The 19,249-nt window shown below is 44.3% G+C and overlaps 1 protein-coding gene across 2 annotated transcripts; it reads left to right on the forward strand.

Annotated features, from left to right (window-relative positions):
- Positions 1 to 670: 670 nt before the first annotated feature.
- On the forward strand, positions 671 to 19,027 carry mapk4 (mitogen-activated protein kinase 4). 2 transcript variants are annotated; one of them, XM_084360047.1, is made up of 9 exons: positions 671 to 986; positions 3,561 to 5,121; positions 6,102 to 6,277; positions 11,035 to 11,179; positions 12,938 to 13,020; positions 13,296 to 13,374; positions 13,662 to 13,881; positions 14,118 to 14,283; positions 15,085 to 19,027. In XM_084360047.1, the coding sequence occupies exons 2-9, from the start codon at positions 4,755 to 4,757 to the stop codon at positions 16,027 to 16,029; spliced, it is 2,181 nt and encodes a 726-aa protein (XP_084216173.1). In that variant the 5' UTR covers positions 671 to 986; positions 3,561 to 4,754; the 3' UTR covers positions 16,030 to 19,027. The 2 variants fall into 2 exon arrangements, with proteins under 2 accessions (XP_084216173.1, XP_084216172.1); XM_084360046.1 differs by having other exon boundaries at positions 3,564 to 5,121.
- Positions 19,028 to 19,249: the final 222 nt, after the last annotated feature.

A 19,249-nucleotide genomic window follows, 5' to 3' on the forward strand; every position in this document is an offset into this window, starting at 1 on the left:
AACCAGATATTTTTAGTTGACCTCAGGAGATTTCCAGCTGTGTTCGTGGCTACCAAGTGCTTTATTTTACACGGGATGTCCGGGCATTTCCAGCCGAGTTTGTGGCGACCAAAACAGGTATTTTGAGCCAAACTATGATGTTTTCCTAAGCATAACCAAATGTTTTTTAAGCACAGCATGCTGACATGGAAAAAAATTGAGAATCGAACCTCAAAAAAACGCCAAGTTCTGACTCATCTTTGCAGGAACGTAGGCTATAAGCTTGGCTAACATTTACTCTGGCGATTGGGTTGCTTTTACTCAGATCTCTTGTAGATAATTGCAAATTATTATTTCTCACCGGGGATCCTTGATATGTGGTGGCATCCTTGCTGCAGTAAAATAAGGCTCATCATTCACCGTGAGTACTGGCTCCTCTCTAGTTTCCTCTCTGGGGGGGATCTCAAAACACAGGTCCTGCACATGTCAGGACTGTAGATGACTCTGATAAAATAATCAAGCTGGAATAAGCTGGAGGCTGGATTTGGGTTTTTGGAGACCAAGAGTGCAGATAAGTGAGGTCAGGAGAGAGAGAGAGAGAGAGAGGTACTTAATCACCCATGGTGCAGTGTGTGTGAGTGTGTGTGAAGGTCTAGTAGATGGTGTATCAGACTGGGGGTGATCCCTCCTCTCCTCTCCTCTCCCTCTCATCACTCCCGTGCCGCGCGGACAGAGAGCGGACAGTCGCCCACAGTAACCGGCTCTGTAGCAGCCGCCTCTGGGCTTATCTCATCTCGGCGGATCGCCCCCGGTGCCGACCCGTACCGGCTTGCCTCTCCCTCCCCGTATCATCTGAGCCACTCATACTCACACACACACACACAAAGAGGGAGAGAGGAGAGATGCGGTCGTGTTTCACTTTCTTTGCTCCCAAGGATCTCTCACATCTTTTCATTTTTGTTCCAGTTCCAGCGGATCTTTGTCTGCGGACGGCGGGCTGCGGCTGCGTGAGTATACGGATCGCTTGCTGTTGTTATCTGTGCGTGTATTTCTTTCTTTCTCCCTCTTGTTATTGCGATACTGAGATAGATCAGATAACGAGGAGCTGGATGAGGTGGGAGAAGAAGGAGAAGAAGAGGAAGAAGAAGAAGGAGCACAGGCTGGGACTACTTTTTCTTCTTCTTCTTTTTGGACATGGGCTCTAATTTTCTTTTTATTCTCATTATTAGATCAGCCTCAGTGTTTTTGTTCTGTCAGAGGGGCGTCACTGGGAGTCTGGAGACGCACACAAAGGCAGCAGCATGAAGCCAGTGTGCAGGGAGGATGCAGCGTTTCCCACACTGCAACTAGAAACTGCCTGAACGCCTGTTTGGAAGTAAATAGAGTAATAAAAAAAAAAAGAGACAGAGAGAGAAAGGAAACAGAGGCAGCTGCACACAGCCAGAGAACAACAGGATGTGTTTGTTCACATAGTGTCACCTGCACATTTGTCAACATCCCACTGGCTCCAGTGGAGAGTAGCTATACTTTCATTTTATTCATTTTGTTCTGACTTAACCTAAATTAAAGGCTGTTTTTTTTTTTCATATGATGTGATTTATGATAACAATGGGCTTCACTATTTCAAATATTCACTATTTTTACTGCACCGCCTCACCAAACTGCAAATGATTCTCATTCATATTGGATATTCTCGTTGCATAACCCTGAAGAAATATGGAGTATAAACGCACAGAGAGAGATAGAGAGAGAGAGCACCAAGCGCCATCTCCAGTGGTTATGCATAATACATTAAGTTAGCCCAGCTGCACCTCCCACCCAGCACACCACTGTCAGCGCTCCCCCTCTCTCTGTTAGTCCCTCTCTTCTCACCTTACAGTCAGCCCTGACTGAGGCTAGCGTGGACACAGAGTGTGTGTTTGGAGTGCTGCACCTCCGCTTGTTTCTTGAAAGAAAATAGGAGAGGGGGAGAGCTCAATACACGAGCCTTCCCCCACAGGCCTTTGACACCAAAGAGATTTGTTTTATGGATTGATGGATTGTTTGAGTTCTTCCTGCCCTGGGGATCAATGCTTTTGTTACGACCTTTTTCAAGAGGTGGAAATAGAACTAAAATGCCAGGTAGGCTGATTCTCCTGTAATTTGCTTAAAGGGTTAAGTTTACACAAAAATGAATATTCAGTCATTATCTCGTGACCCTCAGGTCAACGGAAAGTTCGGTGAAGGTTTGTAGTTCACAGCAAAAATGGCGTTACGGCATTCTCCTAAACAACTGAAGTACACGAGGACTTGTTTCAATAAGTAAAACAGTAACAAAATGTCTGATGTGTCTCCGTACAGCTTGCTCTGTGTAATCCAAGACTCCAGAAGCCCCGAGATCCCAAATTGATTTAAAATAACGTTATTTACACCCTGTATGCGTGGTTGAGCTGGTGCACCCACTTCAGCCAGTTTGCGCGCTTTTAACACTTTTAGCTTAACGTCTTTAAAACCAACCTGGGATCTCAGGGATTTCAAAGACTTGAATTGGGGTTCGCCCGCTATTCCGACATCCCGCTATTCCGACATGTCTCTATTTAGACATGCCGCTATTCCGACATGTCTCCGACAATGACAAAAAACAATGTCGAAATAGTGGGACGCTTGAAAAATAACTTTAATGCCGCTGTTCCGACAATTAGAGGTCACTGTCTAAATAGCGGCATGTCCGAATAGCAGCATGTAACCACTTGAATTACACCAGAAGAGCTGCATGGAGCCATTTTCTGGGGGTTTTTTGTTGTTTTTATTACGTTTTAAAACAAGTCCCCATCTACTTCGGTTGTTTTGGAGAATGCTGCAGCGCTGTTTTGCTGCGAAGCTCAAGCAAAAGTTTGTGGACTACGAAACTTCACCTGACTTTCCATCAGCATGGGAATAAGTGAATAATAACTAGATTTTTTATATTTGGTTGGACCTATCCTTTAACTTACTTGTAGTCAGACAAGATAAAGTTATAATGTGGGATTCAATCAAAAAATTATGGCTGCAACCAGTGATTTTTCTCGATCGTTGATTAATTCTCGATTAATCAATTAGTTGCTTGGTCAGAAAATGGTGAAAAATGACAAAATGACATCCTGAAATGTCAAAGACATTCAGTTTACTGTCACGGAGGAGTAAGGAAACCAGAAAATATTCACATTTAAGATGCTTGAATGAGAACATTTTGACTTTTTGATCAAACGATCATCTAAAAAGTTGCCGACTGATTTAATACTGGATTGATTAATTGTTGCAACTCTACAGAGGAGTCGGCTATCACTCAAAAGGATGCTGCCATGATAATCCCTCCCATCCTGTCAGATTGTCTCCGCTCTGAAATGTCAACAGTGTCATATAGCAGATATTAAAGCCTTGCTGAATTGATTATCCCCTCTAAGCACATTAAGTTACTGCTGTAGATTAGGTTACACTGCCATTCGGTGTTATGTAACGGTAACTCTCTTGCGACACAGACCCTGTTAACGCGGCGGCTCTGTTGCTGTGTAACTTTCTCCTTCAGTGTGTCTCTTCACCCCATTTCCTCTTTTCCTCCCCAGCAGCAGCAACAGCAGCAGCAGCAGCAGCAGCAGCAGATGTGATGAGCGACGCAGCTAATAGCAGCATCTTTCCACGGGCCTGATGCTGAAATCCCTACATTCATGAGAAGGCAACAGGAAGCAGATTACTGAGGGATTAAACGCACGCACACACACGTATGCCCATGCACACACACAGTTTCCAGGATTTGAAACCAACTGTGGGTCTCAAAATGAATGAACTCGCCTGACTGACTGAGACTCTCTCTGGTATCATGGAAGAAGAGGAGGAGCCATCTCATTGAATGTAACTCACATAACCCCTCCTTCTTTCCTCCCGTCTCGCTATCGAAGGCTTTGACTGGTCGATGAGGATTACAGACTTATGAAAAACACAGCAGAGCGCACAGAGACAGAGAGAGAGAGAGAGGAGTGCAGAGCCGGCCGTCTGCCTGCTGCTGTCCCATGATGCATCTACACATGTGAGAGCAGGATCAGCCTCACAGAGGGCTGTTTCTATGGATACCCCTGCCCTGGGTTGTATTAATAAGACTCAGTGATATTCTGACTATCTGTGCATGAGGAAAAACACAGCGAGAGATTAGAAGTGCATCCCCGCAGCCGACTACAGCATTGTTACGGGGCAGAGAAAGACGTCAAGTGTCGGGGAGGAAAGAGACGCTTCAGCAACATGTGTCTAAACCCGTAGCCGCAACATGGCAGATGCCTTCCCTTTGATTTTGATTTTCTTTCCTCGCGTCCCGTTTGTCGCTCCCTGTCTGAGGTTGCGTTCGGGAGAACAGCAGGTTCGGTAAAAGAGTGATTTGATAAGAATCTGCCCACACAGGACTGGAGGAGGAGGTGGAGATGATGCACAAAGACACTTCTGTGGCCATGGAGGACAAAACTTTTTTCTAACCAGCTTGCAAAACTAAGCAAACTGAGCACAGCTTGAAATTCTGGATAAAATAATCCTCCTATAACCTTCGTGGGCTCCCCAAAACTGCCACCGCCTCTCACCAGACTAGTTACTGTACTGACTCTTCTGACATCTAACATGCACCAGCTACCAAGAGAAGATTCAGGTCTCTAGTTAAGGCTCTGGACTCACCAGCAAGATGTAACATTAAGCGCAAAAGACAACAATAAAGCACTTTTAAACAATCTTGAGGTACTTGGAATCTATCCATCATCACCCCCTCAGACTGAGCCACCATGGCCAGACAAGACGCCCCCCTCTTCCTCCACGGCTTTGACCTGGGCGGCCACTTCGTTGACCTTCGACCTCTCGGCGTAGGAGTCACAGGCCTGGTCCTCTCAGCTCTGGACCAGCGCACTGGACAGCGTGTGGCGATTAAGAAGCTGGTGATGCGCGATGCCGTGACGGTGAAACACGGCCTGCGGGAGGTGAAAATCACCCGGCGGCTGCTCCATGAAAACGTGGTGAGGGTTCATGAGGTTTTGGCGCCGTATGGGCGACCTCTGCCCAGAGACCCGGCCCAGCTGAGCGCTTTGTACATCGTCCAGGAATGCATGGAGACGGACCTGGCTCGGCTGCTGGAGCAGGGGCCGCTGCACACAGGTACGGGAAGCTAAAAGGAAAATATGAAAGTATAGAGAAACACAAAATATTATTTTCTTTGCTGTCGACAGTTAAAGTCCCATTTTTACCACAATATGGTGCTTCATGTTCATGTTGTTGCTGTGCAGCTGGCTTTGTTTGCACTGTGATTATTGGATCTAGTGACAAAGCTTTTGAAACACTTTCTTTTACTGAGACGTTGCTTTATCATCCACACATCTGAAAAATAACATTACATATATTTATGTCTTAGCTTGTTTGTTTTCTCTTCACAGAAATGTTTAGTGAGTATTTTTTTGGTGTATGTGCCAAAAATGTATGTTTTTTTGCCCAAAATGTGCTCGTTGAACAAGTGTTCCCTTCATTCATTCATATTGATTTATTAATTAGGACACGTGTGTACGGCTGCACACTTAATCGAAATATTATTGAAGTCACAATATGGCCGAGTGCAATACCCAAAAAGAAGCTGAGATTTATTTTTCTAATAAATGTAAAATGTGTGATAAAGCAGCATTATAAAGTGCTGCAGTGCTGCAGAGATGCCTTGGCCTTCACGTCTTGTTCTCCAGATGTAAGTGAAAATGAAAATTGTGACGCAAATCTGATCACTCACTAATCACAATATCTGTGGTAACGATAAAAAAATTATATCGGTACCGGCATATATGTTGTCGAGATCGGCCAATCTAAAAATGTGTGATATATCCTCTGATATATATTGGAATAATTTACTCCTTAATATTGATATTGGCATCAGACCGAAAACATGCATATTGGTCTGGCTCTACTATCGATTATCCAACTAACTGTCGCAGCTCTAACCAAGAAATAACCAAGGCAGTCGGAGTAAAATGCCAAAAAAAGGGCACAATTTCCTAATTTCCCCATAAAATGTATTGCCTGATTCAGGAATAAGCCTTGTTGTGGTGGGAACAGACGCAGTGTGGTGCGTCCTGATGCCTTTTGCCCTTGAACAGGTCACGCCACGCTGCTGTTCTACCAGCTGCTGAGGGGACTGAAGTTCATCCACTCTGCGAACGTCCTGCACAGAGATCTGAAGCCCGCCAACATATTCATCAACACGGACCAACTGCTGCTCAAGATCGGGGACTTCGGGCTGGCCAGGATAGTCGACCCTCACTACTCTCATAAGGTAAAGAGACGTCTGTATGCTTACGTACATGCAGTGCAGAGTCTCTTCATTCTCGACTGTAACATTTAAGCACACACGAAAAAAAAGTCCCTTCTCATGTTTAGAAATCACGATGTTGGCTTGGTTATCGTATATACTAGTAGCTTGATGTCTTCTCTTCGGTAGCACTTGTACAAACATTTCCAGCATTAGCCTAATTACTCTTAGTGATATTTTTTCGGGCATGTAAATGTAGCGAATGTGCCAAGTGTTCTTTTGACGAGAGGCCAACGCCTGCCTCTGATCATTTTTCTCTTTGGGCTCATGCTCCAAACAAGCTTCAAATTAATTTTAGGAATCCCTAATCTTCTGAGGACGAGCCAGAATAAAAGTTCTGAACTCTTCCCACATAGTATCGGCTGACATTGATTTAATTAGAGAACGGCGCTTGTTTGATACGTGTCCTACGAGAGGGGATCATACTGGTAATATCCGTGTCAGAAAAGCTGATAAAGTTCAGAGGGTTTTTTTCACTCTCCTCCTCGCTCAGATGCAGCGCGAGCCGCTCTGCCGCCGATGGATGAATGGAGGAAGTGTATTGTATTATTAAACGTTATCTCTGCTCCCTCCTATTGAGGTAGAGCTGTTTTTCCAAGGGAGAGATAGCAGCTCCTTAAGCCGTGGCCCTGTGTGGTTATCATCAGACCGTGGTGCACAAACGCTTGTCCGTGTGTGGTAATGGATACATGACACAGGATCACATACTGTTGCATAGGAAAATCAGGAGGTTTGCACACATGCTCGGTGCACCTCACGACTGAAACTCAGAATAATTGATCTGTCTGTCTGATGTCCTCTGGTGTCCTCTCCTGAATTTCTAAACCTCAAACTCTAAGAAGTGTGTACACCTCTTAGAAGTATTCTCAGTATTGCTACTGCAGTGCAGCCGAGACGACTTTTCTCTATGACTGACATCTCCGATTACACATCTCCGTGTCTGATGTCGCCGACCTGTGTCTCCCGCATCAGGCTGAAACCCTGCCATTACAGTAACGTCTTCTTCTCACACCCGGTATCAGGTTCAGTGCTTATCAAACCCTGTGATTAACCTGTCCGATGTAGATGAAGGCTTCTGAGAGATTAATGTGACAATTTACTGCTCCATTGTGCTGCGCTAAGATCCCAGAGCAATACTGTAACACTAGCAGGGCAGGCTGTGTGCGTGTGTGTTTGTACGATTGCGTGTTTTTGGGCCCGTGCATGTGGAGAGGAGCTCTTGTGAAAGACGATCTTTGTCAGCTCAGAACACGGGACTGGGGATCAGCTGGGCGCAGACACAGGGGGTGAGTTTGGAGAGGAGGAGGGGAGGTGGAGGGAGGGAGGGAGGCAGGGAACAGATCAGGAGCAAGGGTGAGGAAGATTGGGTCATGGAAGGGTGGAAAAGGGAAAGAGAGGTTAAATGTACAAAAGGGAGAAAAAGAGCAAAAGGGCAAAGAGGAGAAACAAGGGGAAAAAATGAAACGTGAGGGAGATGGAGGGAGTAGGGTTCGTGCAGGACAGCAGATACAAGGTTCACTTCTGTCTCATTCTGATCCCCACTCTGTCTGAGTGTGTTTGGATGTCTCTGCTCTCACACTGTGTACCTACAGAAAGTGCTCCGAGAGTCTGTCAGAGAACAAAATGTTCAGGCTTCAGATAGACAGACAGATAGACAGATAGACAGATAGATAGACATTATTTCCCCCTCTTCTGGTGCCGCAGTATAAGCCTCTTTCCTTCGCTGACATTCAAAAGCTTTGATAACAGGGGCGCATTAATAACCAACATGAGTGCCGGCTGCAAATTACACTCCAGTTTAAAAAACTGTGTGCTGACAGAACCGCAGACACGCTTTGAATTGTTCTCGGATTTTGTTGGACAGAGTTAGTCACAGTGGAGTCTGTCCCAGCTGATGCGTCTGTTAGCCGGCAGAACACTTTGTCATTCGCTCATTAGCATAAGATTGTGTTACAGCGTCAGGAGTTATGTGCGTGTGCATGTAAGATGACGCCGGCCTGTTTGTGATGCAGCGTTGACACCGAAGCAGATGCCTGCAGTGAACGTGCTAGCTTCCTCTCTTGTGTTTAATAATGCAGAGCCAATAGCCTTGCTTTTTTCAAAACATTTTGTGGTAATGGACGTGGGCAGGATTGACCTCAGCTGTGATGAAAATTCATAAATGGCATCAACTTACATATTGAGCCATAAACAAGACTGGTGTCTGTATGTTTTCATGGCTCTCTTTTATATGGCTTTCAAATAAGGTCCCTGCATCACAGGCAAACTCAGTCCAGTTTTATGTAATGTTTGACGTGCCACCACACACCAAAATATCCCTCCCACCCTTTCCTCAGTGCTCCTACAGTATCTTAGAGGGTCCGAGTGTTATCCCAGTGGTTTTGAAAGCAAACTGACTCTGCAGTGGCTGTTTGATGAGCTGTCCTGATGTGCGCCGGCGACTACGCAAGACAAACATTTACTCAGGCAACGAGAGATGACAGAAAAGGTTGAGAGGAGAGAGACGGGGAAACGGGCTGAGAAAACATTATTTGCGATGTTGTTTACGGTCTTCACCAGAAGGAACTTTCTGTGGGTATGTGTTTGTGTGTGTGTGTGTGTGTGTGTGTGTGTGTGTGTGTGTGTGTGTGTGTGTGTGTGTGTGTGCGAGCGTCACCTGCTGGGCTGGATCTGCCCAGAAATTATTCATGACCTGGATGAAGGACAGAGAGGAAAGGTGAATAAGGAGAGAGAGTTTGAAAAGAAAAAGAAAAGGGAAGAAAGCGAGGGAGACAGTAGGAAGGTTAAGATTGTCGGAGCCAAGACGAGAAGGGGGGAAGAAACAGGTGAGAAAGGAGGTGAAGCAAGCGGGGTGGCATGAGGAGACAGATGGGGTGAAGCGCGAAGAAAATGGGAGAGGGAGGGGAGACGTAGCTGCTGGAGGTGACGTAGAGAAACACTGAGGTGAGCTGAGATGAAGGGAGCGGGTGGCGAGGAGAGCGGGAGGTGCTGACAGCTGAGGAGGAAGGCGAAGAAGGGGAGAAGAAACGCTTTGTAGTTGGGGAATAAATGCGTTACAGTGTTGAAACCGAGGCCTAAAGATGCGTCTTTCTCTCTTCAAAGCAACTTTCAAAGCCGTTTTATAATTAACTTGTATCACGAAATAATATTCCGTCCCGAGAATGTTGTGCTGTTGACATGAAACGCAGCCAGTCTGTCAGAAGCTTGCCAGGAGAGCTCAGATGTAGAGAACGATGAGTGCGGAGGGGAGAGAGGAAGACAAGGTGAGTGTGTGTTTGTCAGACCATCAGCGAGCGCTCAGCATCAGTTTTCTGCTCCGTCATCCGCTGGCACGCGCAGGCAGCGAGGAGGGAGGGCGGTAAATAAGGTGCAGTGTAGGCCGAGTAGGCATTAGGAGAGAGGGAGAGAGAGGAAGTGGAAAAGGAGATGCTGGTACACATGATGGAGAGTAATGAGGGGAAACGAGAGGAGGAGGAAAGAGTGGAGAGAGAGGAGGAACAACGCGCTGAAGTTAGTTTGTATTCACAGCTTCTCGACAGGGCAACTCATCTTGTATTCAAGGAGTCATGTGATGTAAGAAAAGCTGGTCCAAAAAGACTCATAGAGCAAAAATTGACATTTAAAGAAGCATTTCGGCCAGGCTGGATTCTAGGTAGCGGCACATTGCTGGAAGGGATGTCTAAGTGGGAACATTGGCGTGGGCTCACAATGAATAAAGGCTCTGAGTCATGCCCTAAACCTTCTGAACGAGACTCGGTTCACTGTATATTTACCATCTTCAAATAAGAAGAAGGAACTTGCCTCTCAGCCGTCAGGAAAAATGTAATTATCAGAGGCACTTTTTTTTCCCCCCCTGCTTCCTGTGGTGCGATGTTACACGCGGCCCAAAATAATTTTAACTGGTGTGGAAGAAGATCACAGAGCAATTTCTGACATCCATTTTGAGTGTGCAAACTCATCTTGGCCAGGATAAATCCCATGCTGTCTCTATGGCGTAAATCCTAAATAGAGTACAGAGGGAGAGCGGTGAACAGTGAGATGGAAAATGGAAAGAGCAGAGATTTTGGGGGGCCTCTTTTCCAACCGTGAAAATCACTAAAATCCACAAAAGTGAACAAAAATAGTGTGCCAGTTACATATATAGTATATGTAATAAGGCGGTAGCAAGAGGCAAAAACATCTCATTATACAGTAAGTTAATCTGGTTTGTATGTGAGTTCGCCTTGCCTGCAGCTCATCTCCATGCAAGGCGTCATCCGTGTTACTCGCAAGGTGAACATTTACAAAAGTAAAAGGCAGAAGGGAGCCTTGTCGGAGCAGCGCTAATGAGAGGACGGTGTTGTTACGGCGCAGAGCATCAAAGCAGGTAACTGCAGGTAGAGTTTCAGGGGGATGTTTTCTGCTGCAGGAGCCGGCTTCCATCCTCGTGCACACGACATAAAATGATGAAATCTTTGTGGGTGTAAATCGAAATATCAGAGTTTCCTTTTTTTGTAGCTGACATTACTGACTTTTACAATGCGTGCGCGCACACGCAACAGAAATAGCTACCAGAAGAACTGCCAGCTGGATTGTGATGAATATGAGCAACTTGAACACCTCGTACACATGCATGCAGACTAACAATAAGCCTGTTGCATCCTCCTCACTAATATAACTACAGCATATCATTCTAATGTCTTCTAACTTTCTCTTATTCTTCCCTCTCTCTGCTTCTCCAGGGCTATCTGTCAGAGGGTCTGGTAACTAAGTGGTACTGTTCCCCCCGTCTGCTCCTGTCCCCCAACAACTACACCAAGGCCATAGACATGTGGGCCGCTGGCTGCATACTGGCTGAGATGCTCACCGGACGCATGCTGTTCGCAGGTACTGTTTCTCACACAGGCTCCGCCAAAACACTGTCATCATGACCTTGACGTCCTGCAGCAACGTTATGATTGCTGTTCATTAAATTGACGACATGATTAGATATGATTATATCATTAATATTTAGCAGAAACATCTTATTCAAACTGACCTGCAAGATCTTTTTGGGGAAAAATGTCCAGGAACTGGTTCTTCCTTTTGTGGTATTTACTACTACTGTATGTAGTCTGATTTGTGGCTCCCGTGAAGGACAGTGCATGTAAAGGATAAGATAAACATTTTAAAAAATGTCTCTGCACAGCCCAAACTCTTTTTAAACATGCAGAAAGACAAAGTTTCATATCTGCAGTATGGGTATGCAGAGTATGAGACAGTGACGCCATACCATCTTAGCAATGACAAGTGAATACAGCAGCACAATCAGGTAAATCACTTGTATTCAAACGCATATTTTGTGTCCTTCATTTACTTATGTAAAGTTCATTTCTGTATCAGAAATGCAGAAAAAAAAAAAAAGGTGCAGTAAGACTTCATCACAAGGTGACATCAGGCGAGAGCTAAGGAGAGTTTCTCTCTCCTCAGTGTCCTCCACCAAAGATACTTTATTCTCCTTCTGCAGGCTACTTCTTTGCCTGACCAGAATAACAATGATGATAAAGAAATTGTGGCTGTCTGCAGCTGATGTAGTTCCTCCTGACAGGCCGATTTGACCTCCACCAGCCCTCTACACCACAGGAGAGATGGTTCCATAAAACTCACTGGCGTCATCCGTTCCCTGGTGCTCCCATCCTCCGCTAGACTTTCACACATCCATCGATTTTAGAGATGCTTGCCTTGCTTTTCACCTAGCCACCAGAGTGTACATGGGACAGTATATTTTTTGTTTACCACAGGGGGAAACAATGCACTTTCATTCAAATACACTGCCACTGCTTGCTTATGGTGGTGAATGTGTTGGTATAGCACCACCTGCTGGTGTCCATTAGCGTGATGAAAACATTTAAAGGGGAAAATGCTGCTGCACTGGTCTGAGCCGAGAAGTTCAAGCATCACCTCTGGTTCTAATAAGTGACTTTAAAGTATTTGTTTTCAACCAGTTGTCAAGAGTAAAATGCACTTTGGGACTTTTCTCAGAGTTGAGTTCGATGGCACTTGAATTTCCCCCCTGGGGATAAATAAAGGATGATCTTATCTTATCTTATCTTATCTAAACAACATTTCCTGCTGCACAGAATACAGTACCTACTGCCGTGTCACAATTTGGGTGTGACCAGAAAAACAACATGCCTGAAATTTCCACCTTTAAGTTTTTTAACCATTTACATTCTTGTTCTGTGAGTTGAGCTGGCAACATCAGCAGATGTTAAACATAAACAAGTTGGACATTAAGTTTCCTGGAAATGTATTTAAGAAATGACCAGCTATTATTAACTGCTTTTTGGAAAGTACATTTTAAGGAAATTATTGTGGTTTCAAAGAAACATCAAATATTTTACTTGTTATATTCCCACCTACTTACCATGACCTTTCCAGGTCTGTAAGATTTAGTGTTACCAAAGTTTTTGTAATGGCTGTCTGCAGAGTTTCCATCCGCATGACTTTTATTGCCCCTCCTTATCTTTCCATCCCTTTCCCCTGACAGCTCACACCTCCTAGTCATCCCTGTTTGACTCTAATTGGTCACCTTTTTTTCTGCTTATGTAACTGATCCTCAGTCTCTGCTCTGCTTGTCTCTGATTGGCCGGTTCCCTCTCCCAGGAGCTCATGAGCTGGAGCAGATGCAGCTGATTCTCGACACCGTGCCAGTGCTGAGAGAGGAGGACAGGCAGGACCTGCTACAGGTGACTCCTCGGTGGCTGCTGCTCTTCATATGTCTGCAAGCCTATTGTTTATATATGGAACGGGGTGTCGTCATGTTCTCTTTGCAGCTTTAGAGCAGAATAATTCAGTTTGCAGCCAAGGTTAAATGTGCACATAACTATTTCCAATAAGGCCCCTGCCTGTGTTTTGCTCTCAACTCGATTCAGCACCTTGACTGCTCTAAAAACATGTACAAAGAGAAATAACCACAGCAGAATTATGTACATACTTTAACCCCACTGTCATTCTTTCCCAGGTGATGCCTTCGTATGTCAGTCATGGATGGAGAGTCAAGAAACCCTTCTCTGAATTGCTGCCTGAAGTGGATGCTCAGGGTGAGCCGAGGGAATTGAGTAGCGAGAGGAAGAGGAAGGTCAAGCAGTGTGTAACAGAATGGGCACAAAATAAGAGTAATGGGGAAAAAAACCCATACAGACGGATGAAGAGATGATAGAGTAGCATAAAGAGGTTTGGAGGTCTAACACATATAATTTAGCCCTGAGAGAGTGAGACGAATGAAGATATATTTTATGGAGAACACACGTCATGGCCACAGCATTTTATTTATCCTCCTCTTCCATCTCCATCCCCTCTTCTCCTCCTTCTTCTTCTTCTTCTTCAGCTGTGGACTTCCTCGAGCGCATCTTGACCTTTAACCCCATGGATCGTCTGACGGCTGAAGCAGCGCTGTCCCATCCCTTTCTCCAGCAGTACTCATGCCCGGAGGATGAGCCCACCTCGACGCATCCGTTCCGCATCGAGGACGAGCTGGAGGACAGCCTCATCACCGAGCAGAGCCTCAGCAACAGCAACAGTCGGGCCTCCAGCATCCACTGGGAGAGGTGTGTAGATTTACCTTTTTATAGTGGTTTATGGCCGGGAGGTTGAGGGAATTTTCCTCTTCATTTGATAATGAAAATGTATATTATGTCAATTTTTTGATTGCTACTATAGTTTCTTTGCTGCATTCTGGTCTATTTTGTTGATTTCTCATCAAATTATCAAGTGGCGTTTGTGTCTAAAAGGAAAAAAGTGAAATACTTACTTTACGACTAATACAAATGCTTCATTCCTGCAGGTATGAGAACAGCTCATCAACAGATGTGTCCTGGCAGCAGTCAGGCGGGAGGTGTCGCTGCATGCCCCCCGGCCACACCACATCTGACATGGGAGACACCACGGAGGATGAGGAGGTGCAGAGAGACCCCCGGGCCACTTCCACCTCATTGTTAGAGGAGGCTCAGGTGGGAGACGCTTTGTCATTTTACTTTGTATTTACTGATTTGCACTTGAGTATGACCATTATCTTATTATAATGAAAGAGAGTTGTGAAGAAGTTGGTAAAGCTGATTAGCTGAGATGTCATGTAGCCTCAGTTTCACAGTCATGGTGTTTTTGGAATTTAAGCAGATTTCTCATAAGCCCCCTGTTGTTTCCAGTCACAAGGTTAACATTACTATGAGGGACAAAAAAATACCACAAACAATGACATAAACAACTACAAAGAGACACAAAACAACTACAAAGAGACACAGTGTGACTAAAGAGAGACACATGACAATACCATGCTTATGATGTGCAAACAAAAACAAAAACCTTGATTAACTTGGTTATTGTTTGGGAAAGATCCTGTTTTAGCTAACCTGGTTATGTTGCCACCAGTGCCTGACTGATATATAGAGGTCAATATTGTCATCTGGTATTGACCTGTCACAGACATATTGGCAGGTATTGCCAATATTTTCCCTCTAGAGAACACGATGCAGAATAAGATGCTTGGGATACTTAAAATGAATGAAATCCGCAGTAAAGTTTACTGTTTCAGTGCACTGATGTCATTTTGGACAATAAAGTTTATTTCTGACCTGTAAAATAGCCTGCCGATATTGATATCACGTTATTTTTTTATTATTATTTACTATTACTTTTTCTATTTTATTGCAGTTCAACACATAATACAACTAAAATTAACTCCCTTCTTTATTATCTTCCCCATTTATCACCTTCTTCCTCCCCAACTGCTACTCCCCATCTATCTCATACAGGTCGACCCACGCAAGTATTCCCACAGCAGCTCAGCTGAACGCTTCCTGGAAAACTCTCACTCCTCTCTGGAGCGGGCCTGTGGTTTGGGCTATGGGGAACTGGACTGTGGCCGCTCCTGTGACTACAAAGTCGGCTCCCCTTCATATCTGGATAAAATTGCCTGGAGGGAGGGTAAGCCTCAACACTACTCAGAGCCGAAGCTGATCCTGGATCTGTCTCACTGGAAGCGTAACACTAACAGCCTCCACGTGCCTCCCGAGCCTATCGGTGGCAGCGTGGAGGACCTGGGAGATACGAAGGAGGAGGAAGCAGAAGCGGAGGAGGAGGAGACGGGGGATTTATTCCAGGAGATCTCCCGCTGGGTGGAGAGCACCCAGTCTCGTCTGCACTCGCCCAGTCCCAGTCCATCTTTGGAGCCTTCCTGCTACACCTCCTCTCCACCTCTTCCTCTCTCCCCGACTGACCTTCCAACTCCAATCTTCCACTACACGGAAGTTATGCGACAACCATCAGCTGAATTTGACGAAGACAGGCGAAGCCCACTTCCGCCTGTCACGTCTTCCTCAAATTCCCTTCCCTCACTCCTCCCCTCATCTCCCACCTCTCCACTTCCTCCCCAGTCACCGGTCACTGTGTCTCCCCCCACCTCACCGCTTTTTCCTCTCCAAGAAGCTCAACCCCTTTCCTCTACTTCCTCCGTTCCTCAGCCAGCCAACGATGGCTCTTTAGAGTCACTTCCCATCAAGCAAAAAGACCGGCTGTTCGACCTGGACGTGTTCATATCCCGAGCTCTGAAACTGTGCAGGCAGAATAGGGAGAAAGCTGACGTGAAGAAAGGGAAAGAGGGAGGATGGAGGGAAGAAAGCAAGCAGCCGAACATTAACAGAAAGGTGCCCAGGCTCCCAGAGCACAGGACTCCGCCACCACAGACTCCCAACTCGTGATGTTGAATTTCAACTTCCGGTCCACCACAGTATAGCCTCAGCACTTCCAAATGCTCATAGTGCTTCGCAGAGTGAGGATTGAATACGCTGCTTAAAACATTAGAGCTTAGTGTTAGCAGCGGCTGTCTTTTTGTTACTAAACTCCTCACTTAAACAAGCAATCCTGCAGCTTTGTCAAGAGGTGCTCTCAGGCAATAAGAGGTCACAAAGCATCGGGGTAAATATTAATAACCATTCTTCAAGGATTTGTTCTACGTGAGAATATTCAGAAATGGTCAGCTAATTAGCGATTGTGGCGTTTGTGATCTGCTGTGACACAAACATTCAGCCCGTTACCGACTTTTTCCCAGGCTGTTGTGTGCTGGATAACACTAACCTACTGGCGAGGGATCGTTTAGTTTGTTTTAAGTTTGTGTTTCTATACGAGATGGCTTGCTGTGTCAGTCAGTCAGTAAGTTTTTGGACACGTCAGACAGTCTTCCAATGGTGATGTTCACCGAATAATGAAAGCGACACAGGGAATTTTCCGAGTTTCTCTGAATGTATTAACTGAAAAATAATCTGTGAAATGATGCTCTGTGGTGAACCATTTTTAGTATTTGATTTGTTGCTGTTTTAACACGCGGTGACCTAATGAGCTCGGTCACCGCTACATACCTTGTAAACTTGTATAAAACTGTTGTCATATTTAATTCTACGGTACATTTTTTCAAGACTGTTGTTGACGCTATTCTCGTGTCTAAGATATTCTTGTATTCTTTGTTGAACGCTAGAGCACAATTTTACGTTACTTTTGAGTGAGTTGTAGTTTTTTTTTTTTTTTTACGTGGAACGCTTTATGGTTAATAATTTATGATTATTCAGCAATCTTTGCTCTAGCTCAATCGTGCACCGAACAAGGTCATCATCTGCTGTACACTCACTGAAAAGTACTAGACGGCCAGATATCGGTCTTCAATTGTTGGCTGTAATGCGAACAGCAGTAGCCTATATTTTGGAGAATGCAGATCCTTTGCAACCTTTATAGAAAATGATTTGTACTCAAACTCCTCAATGCTGCCCGCTAAATATATTAATATACTGTATGGAACAGAAAATAACCAAAACATATATTTTGAAATACTTTTCTATCCAGCGTGTCAGACAGTCGACGCTCAGAATGTTACGTATTCCCCTTCAAGTTAACCAAATCAGGTGATTAAAGACGCAGTCGGATAAGTTATTAACAGACGAAGGCTGTCGGCTTGTGCCTCATACTTTCCCAATCAACTGCATCTGACATTCACTTCACTTGTTGAGCGAATAGACAGCATAAATGGCATTAAAATGATGCTGCTGAACTAGTGCCAAAAATAAATATAGTTAAATCCATGAGCCCCATATTCTGTTACCAAGAGGAAATAGCTATCACCATCCCTCATTTCACTATTTGACATGTAATCCTTTGCTGTAGTTGTACCATAGACTGGACGCAGTCAATTGGCTGTACTTACACGAGGGTAACGCTATTAGTGAGATGTATAAACGACACTGCCAGCACAGCTACAACACCCCAGAATAAGACATATTTTATCTGTTTAGTGATCTCTCAGTCCAGCATCTGATACCCATTCTGACTTAGCAACAAGTCTGTCACATCCGACTACATTAAAGGAGACATATTATGATCATTTTCAGGTTCATAATTTTATTTTGGGTTACTACTAGAATGTATTTATATGCTTTAATGCTCCAAAAACATATCAATTTTCTCATGGAAAAGCACCGCTCACCGTGTCTCCGACGGCTCTGTCATGTTTTCAGCACCCGGTTAGCTTCACTTCTACCACGAATACAGGCGTAAATTATGCAAATGTGAGACGTGGGGACGTAGTGATGTCAAGAAGTCACAGAATTAAAGCCGTGGCTACTGAGGTGGTGTTGTAGGCACTTCAGGAGCAGTGTTTTCTGTGGGAATAAAGAGCTCCCTTTGGTGCAGACTTTGGACTTTTTAACTTTCAAGACCTTTTACATGCACAAGAACCTATATAAAACATCGAAGCATAATATGTCTCCTTTAAAAGGTAAAGTGACAACGTTTTCTTTACAGCTGTTAACTGTTTATGCTCATGTAACGTTGGTCTAAAATGTTGACTTCCGTAATATTTGCACCTGTAAGCAGACCATCAATGGCACAACATAGTATGACTTCCTAACTAAGGATCGAGTCATATGTGACAATGCTAACAGTACAACTTAGGACAAAGCAAAGCCAGATGAATTCTTTGACAATAGACATATAGCACATTTAGAGTTACTAGCACAGTCAGAAATACAGGTTTTCCTCAGCAACAATTGCAACTAGATCCACTATCAATGTTTATTTTCATCAATAATGTAGCTCAAAGATATTCACCACAGCTGGAGCGACTGAGAGACGTGTTTAAGTAATGTCCAAACTGTCCATTTCCTAATCCAGAGACATTCATCTATTCAGAAATAGATAGAAGCTGTGCTGCAGTCAAACTAATTACTACTTACTAATAAAAGGAGTTTCAACCTCTACAGGTTCACATTTTCATTATATTACTGTTTCCTCTGCAGGTATAATCTAAGCCAGCAATAACATCACCGACAAATAACACAAACATACTGTAACACGTATGGTTACTGAGCCGACGTTAGTTATTTTAAGTGTGTGAAGCAATGTAGAAAAATGTGCCTCAGTACACCACAATGCTTCCAGCTTGCTGAATGTAACATATCCTCTCCCTTCTGCATGGCTTTCACAACTATTCGAATAGCTTCAAGTTTGTTGTTTTGATTATGTGTCTCCTTGTTGAAAACTTTCTATTTCTGTGAGCTCTGATTCCTTTTGTACTCACGCTTCAAGGAAGCCTCAGCTTTTCATTTGAGGACAGCTTTGAGGTTTTTAACTGCTCAATATCGATTGATAGTATCTCTTTTTGCAGTTTCTGTTTTTGCTGAAAAATTAATAAAAACAATACTTAAACTATTATTTGACCTTGTGTTTTTTGTTGTCTTGGCACAATACAAATGTTGCTTGATTAACGTCAGTATATGAATGTATGTGTGAAAGGGTGAACGCTGGCTTGTGTTAAAAAGTGCTTTTAGCGGTTGCTAAGACTGCAATCCATTTACCAGTGGACTAGACTGGTGATAATGTGGATCTGCCTGGCTCTTGTCATTTGCAATTAATGCAATGCATATGCAGCTTTTG

The sequence above is a fragment of the Pagrus pagrus genome (genome assembly GCF_965226575.1).
Source record: "Pagrus pagrus genome assembly, chromosome: 8".
In the NCBI taxonomy this organism is placed as follows: domain Eukaryota; kingdom Metazoa; phylum Chordata; class Actinopteri; order Spariformes; family Sparidae; genus Pagrus; species Pagrus pagrus.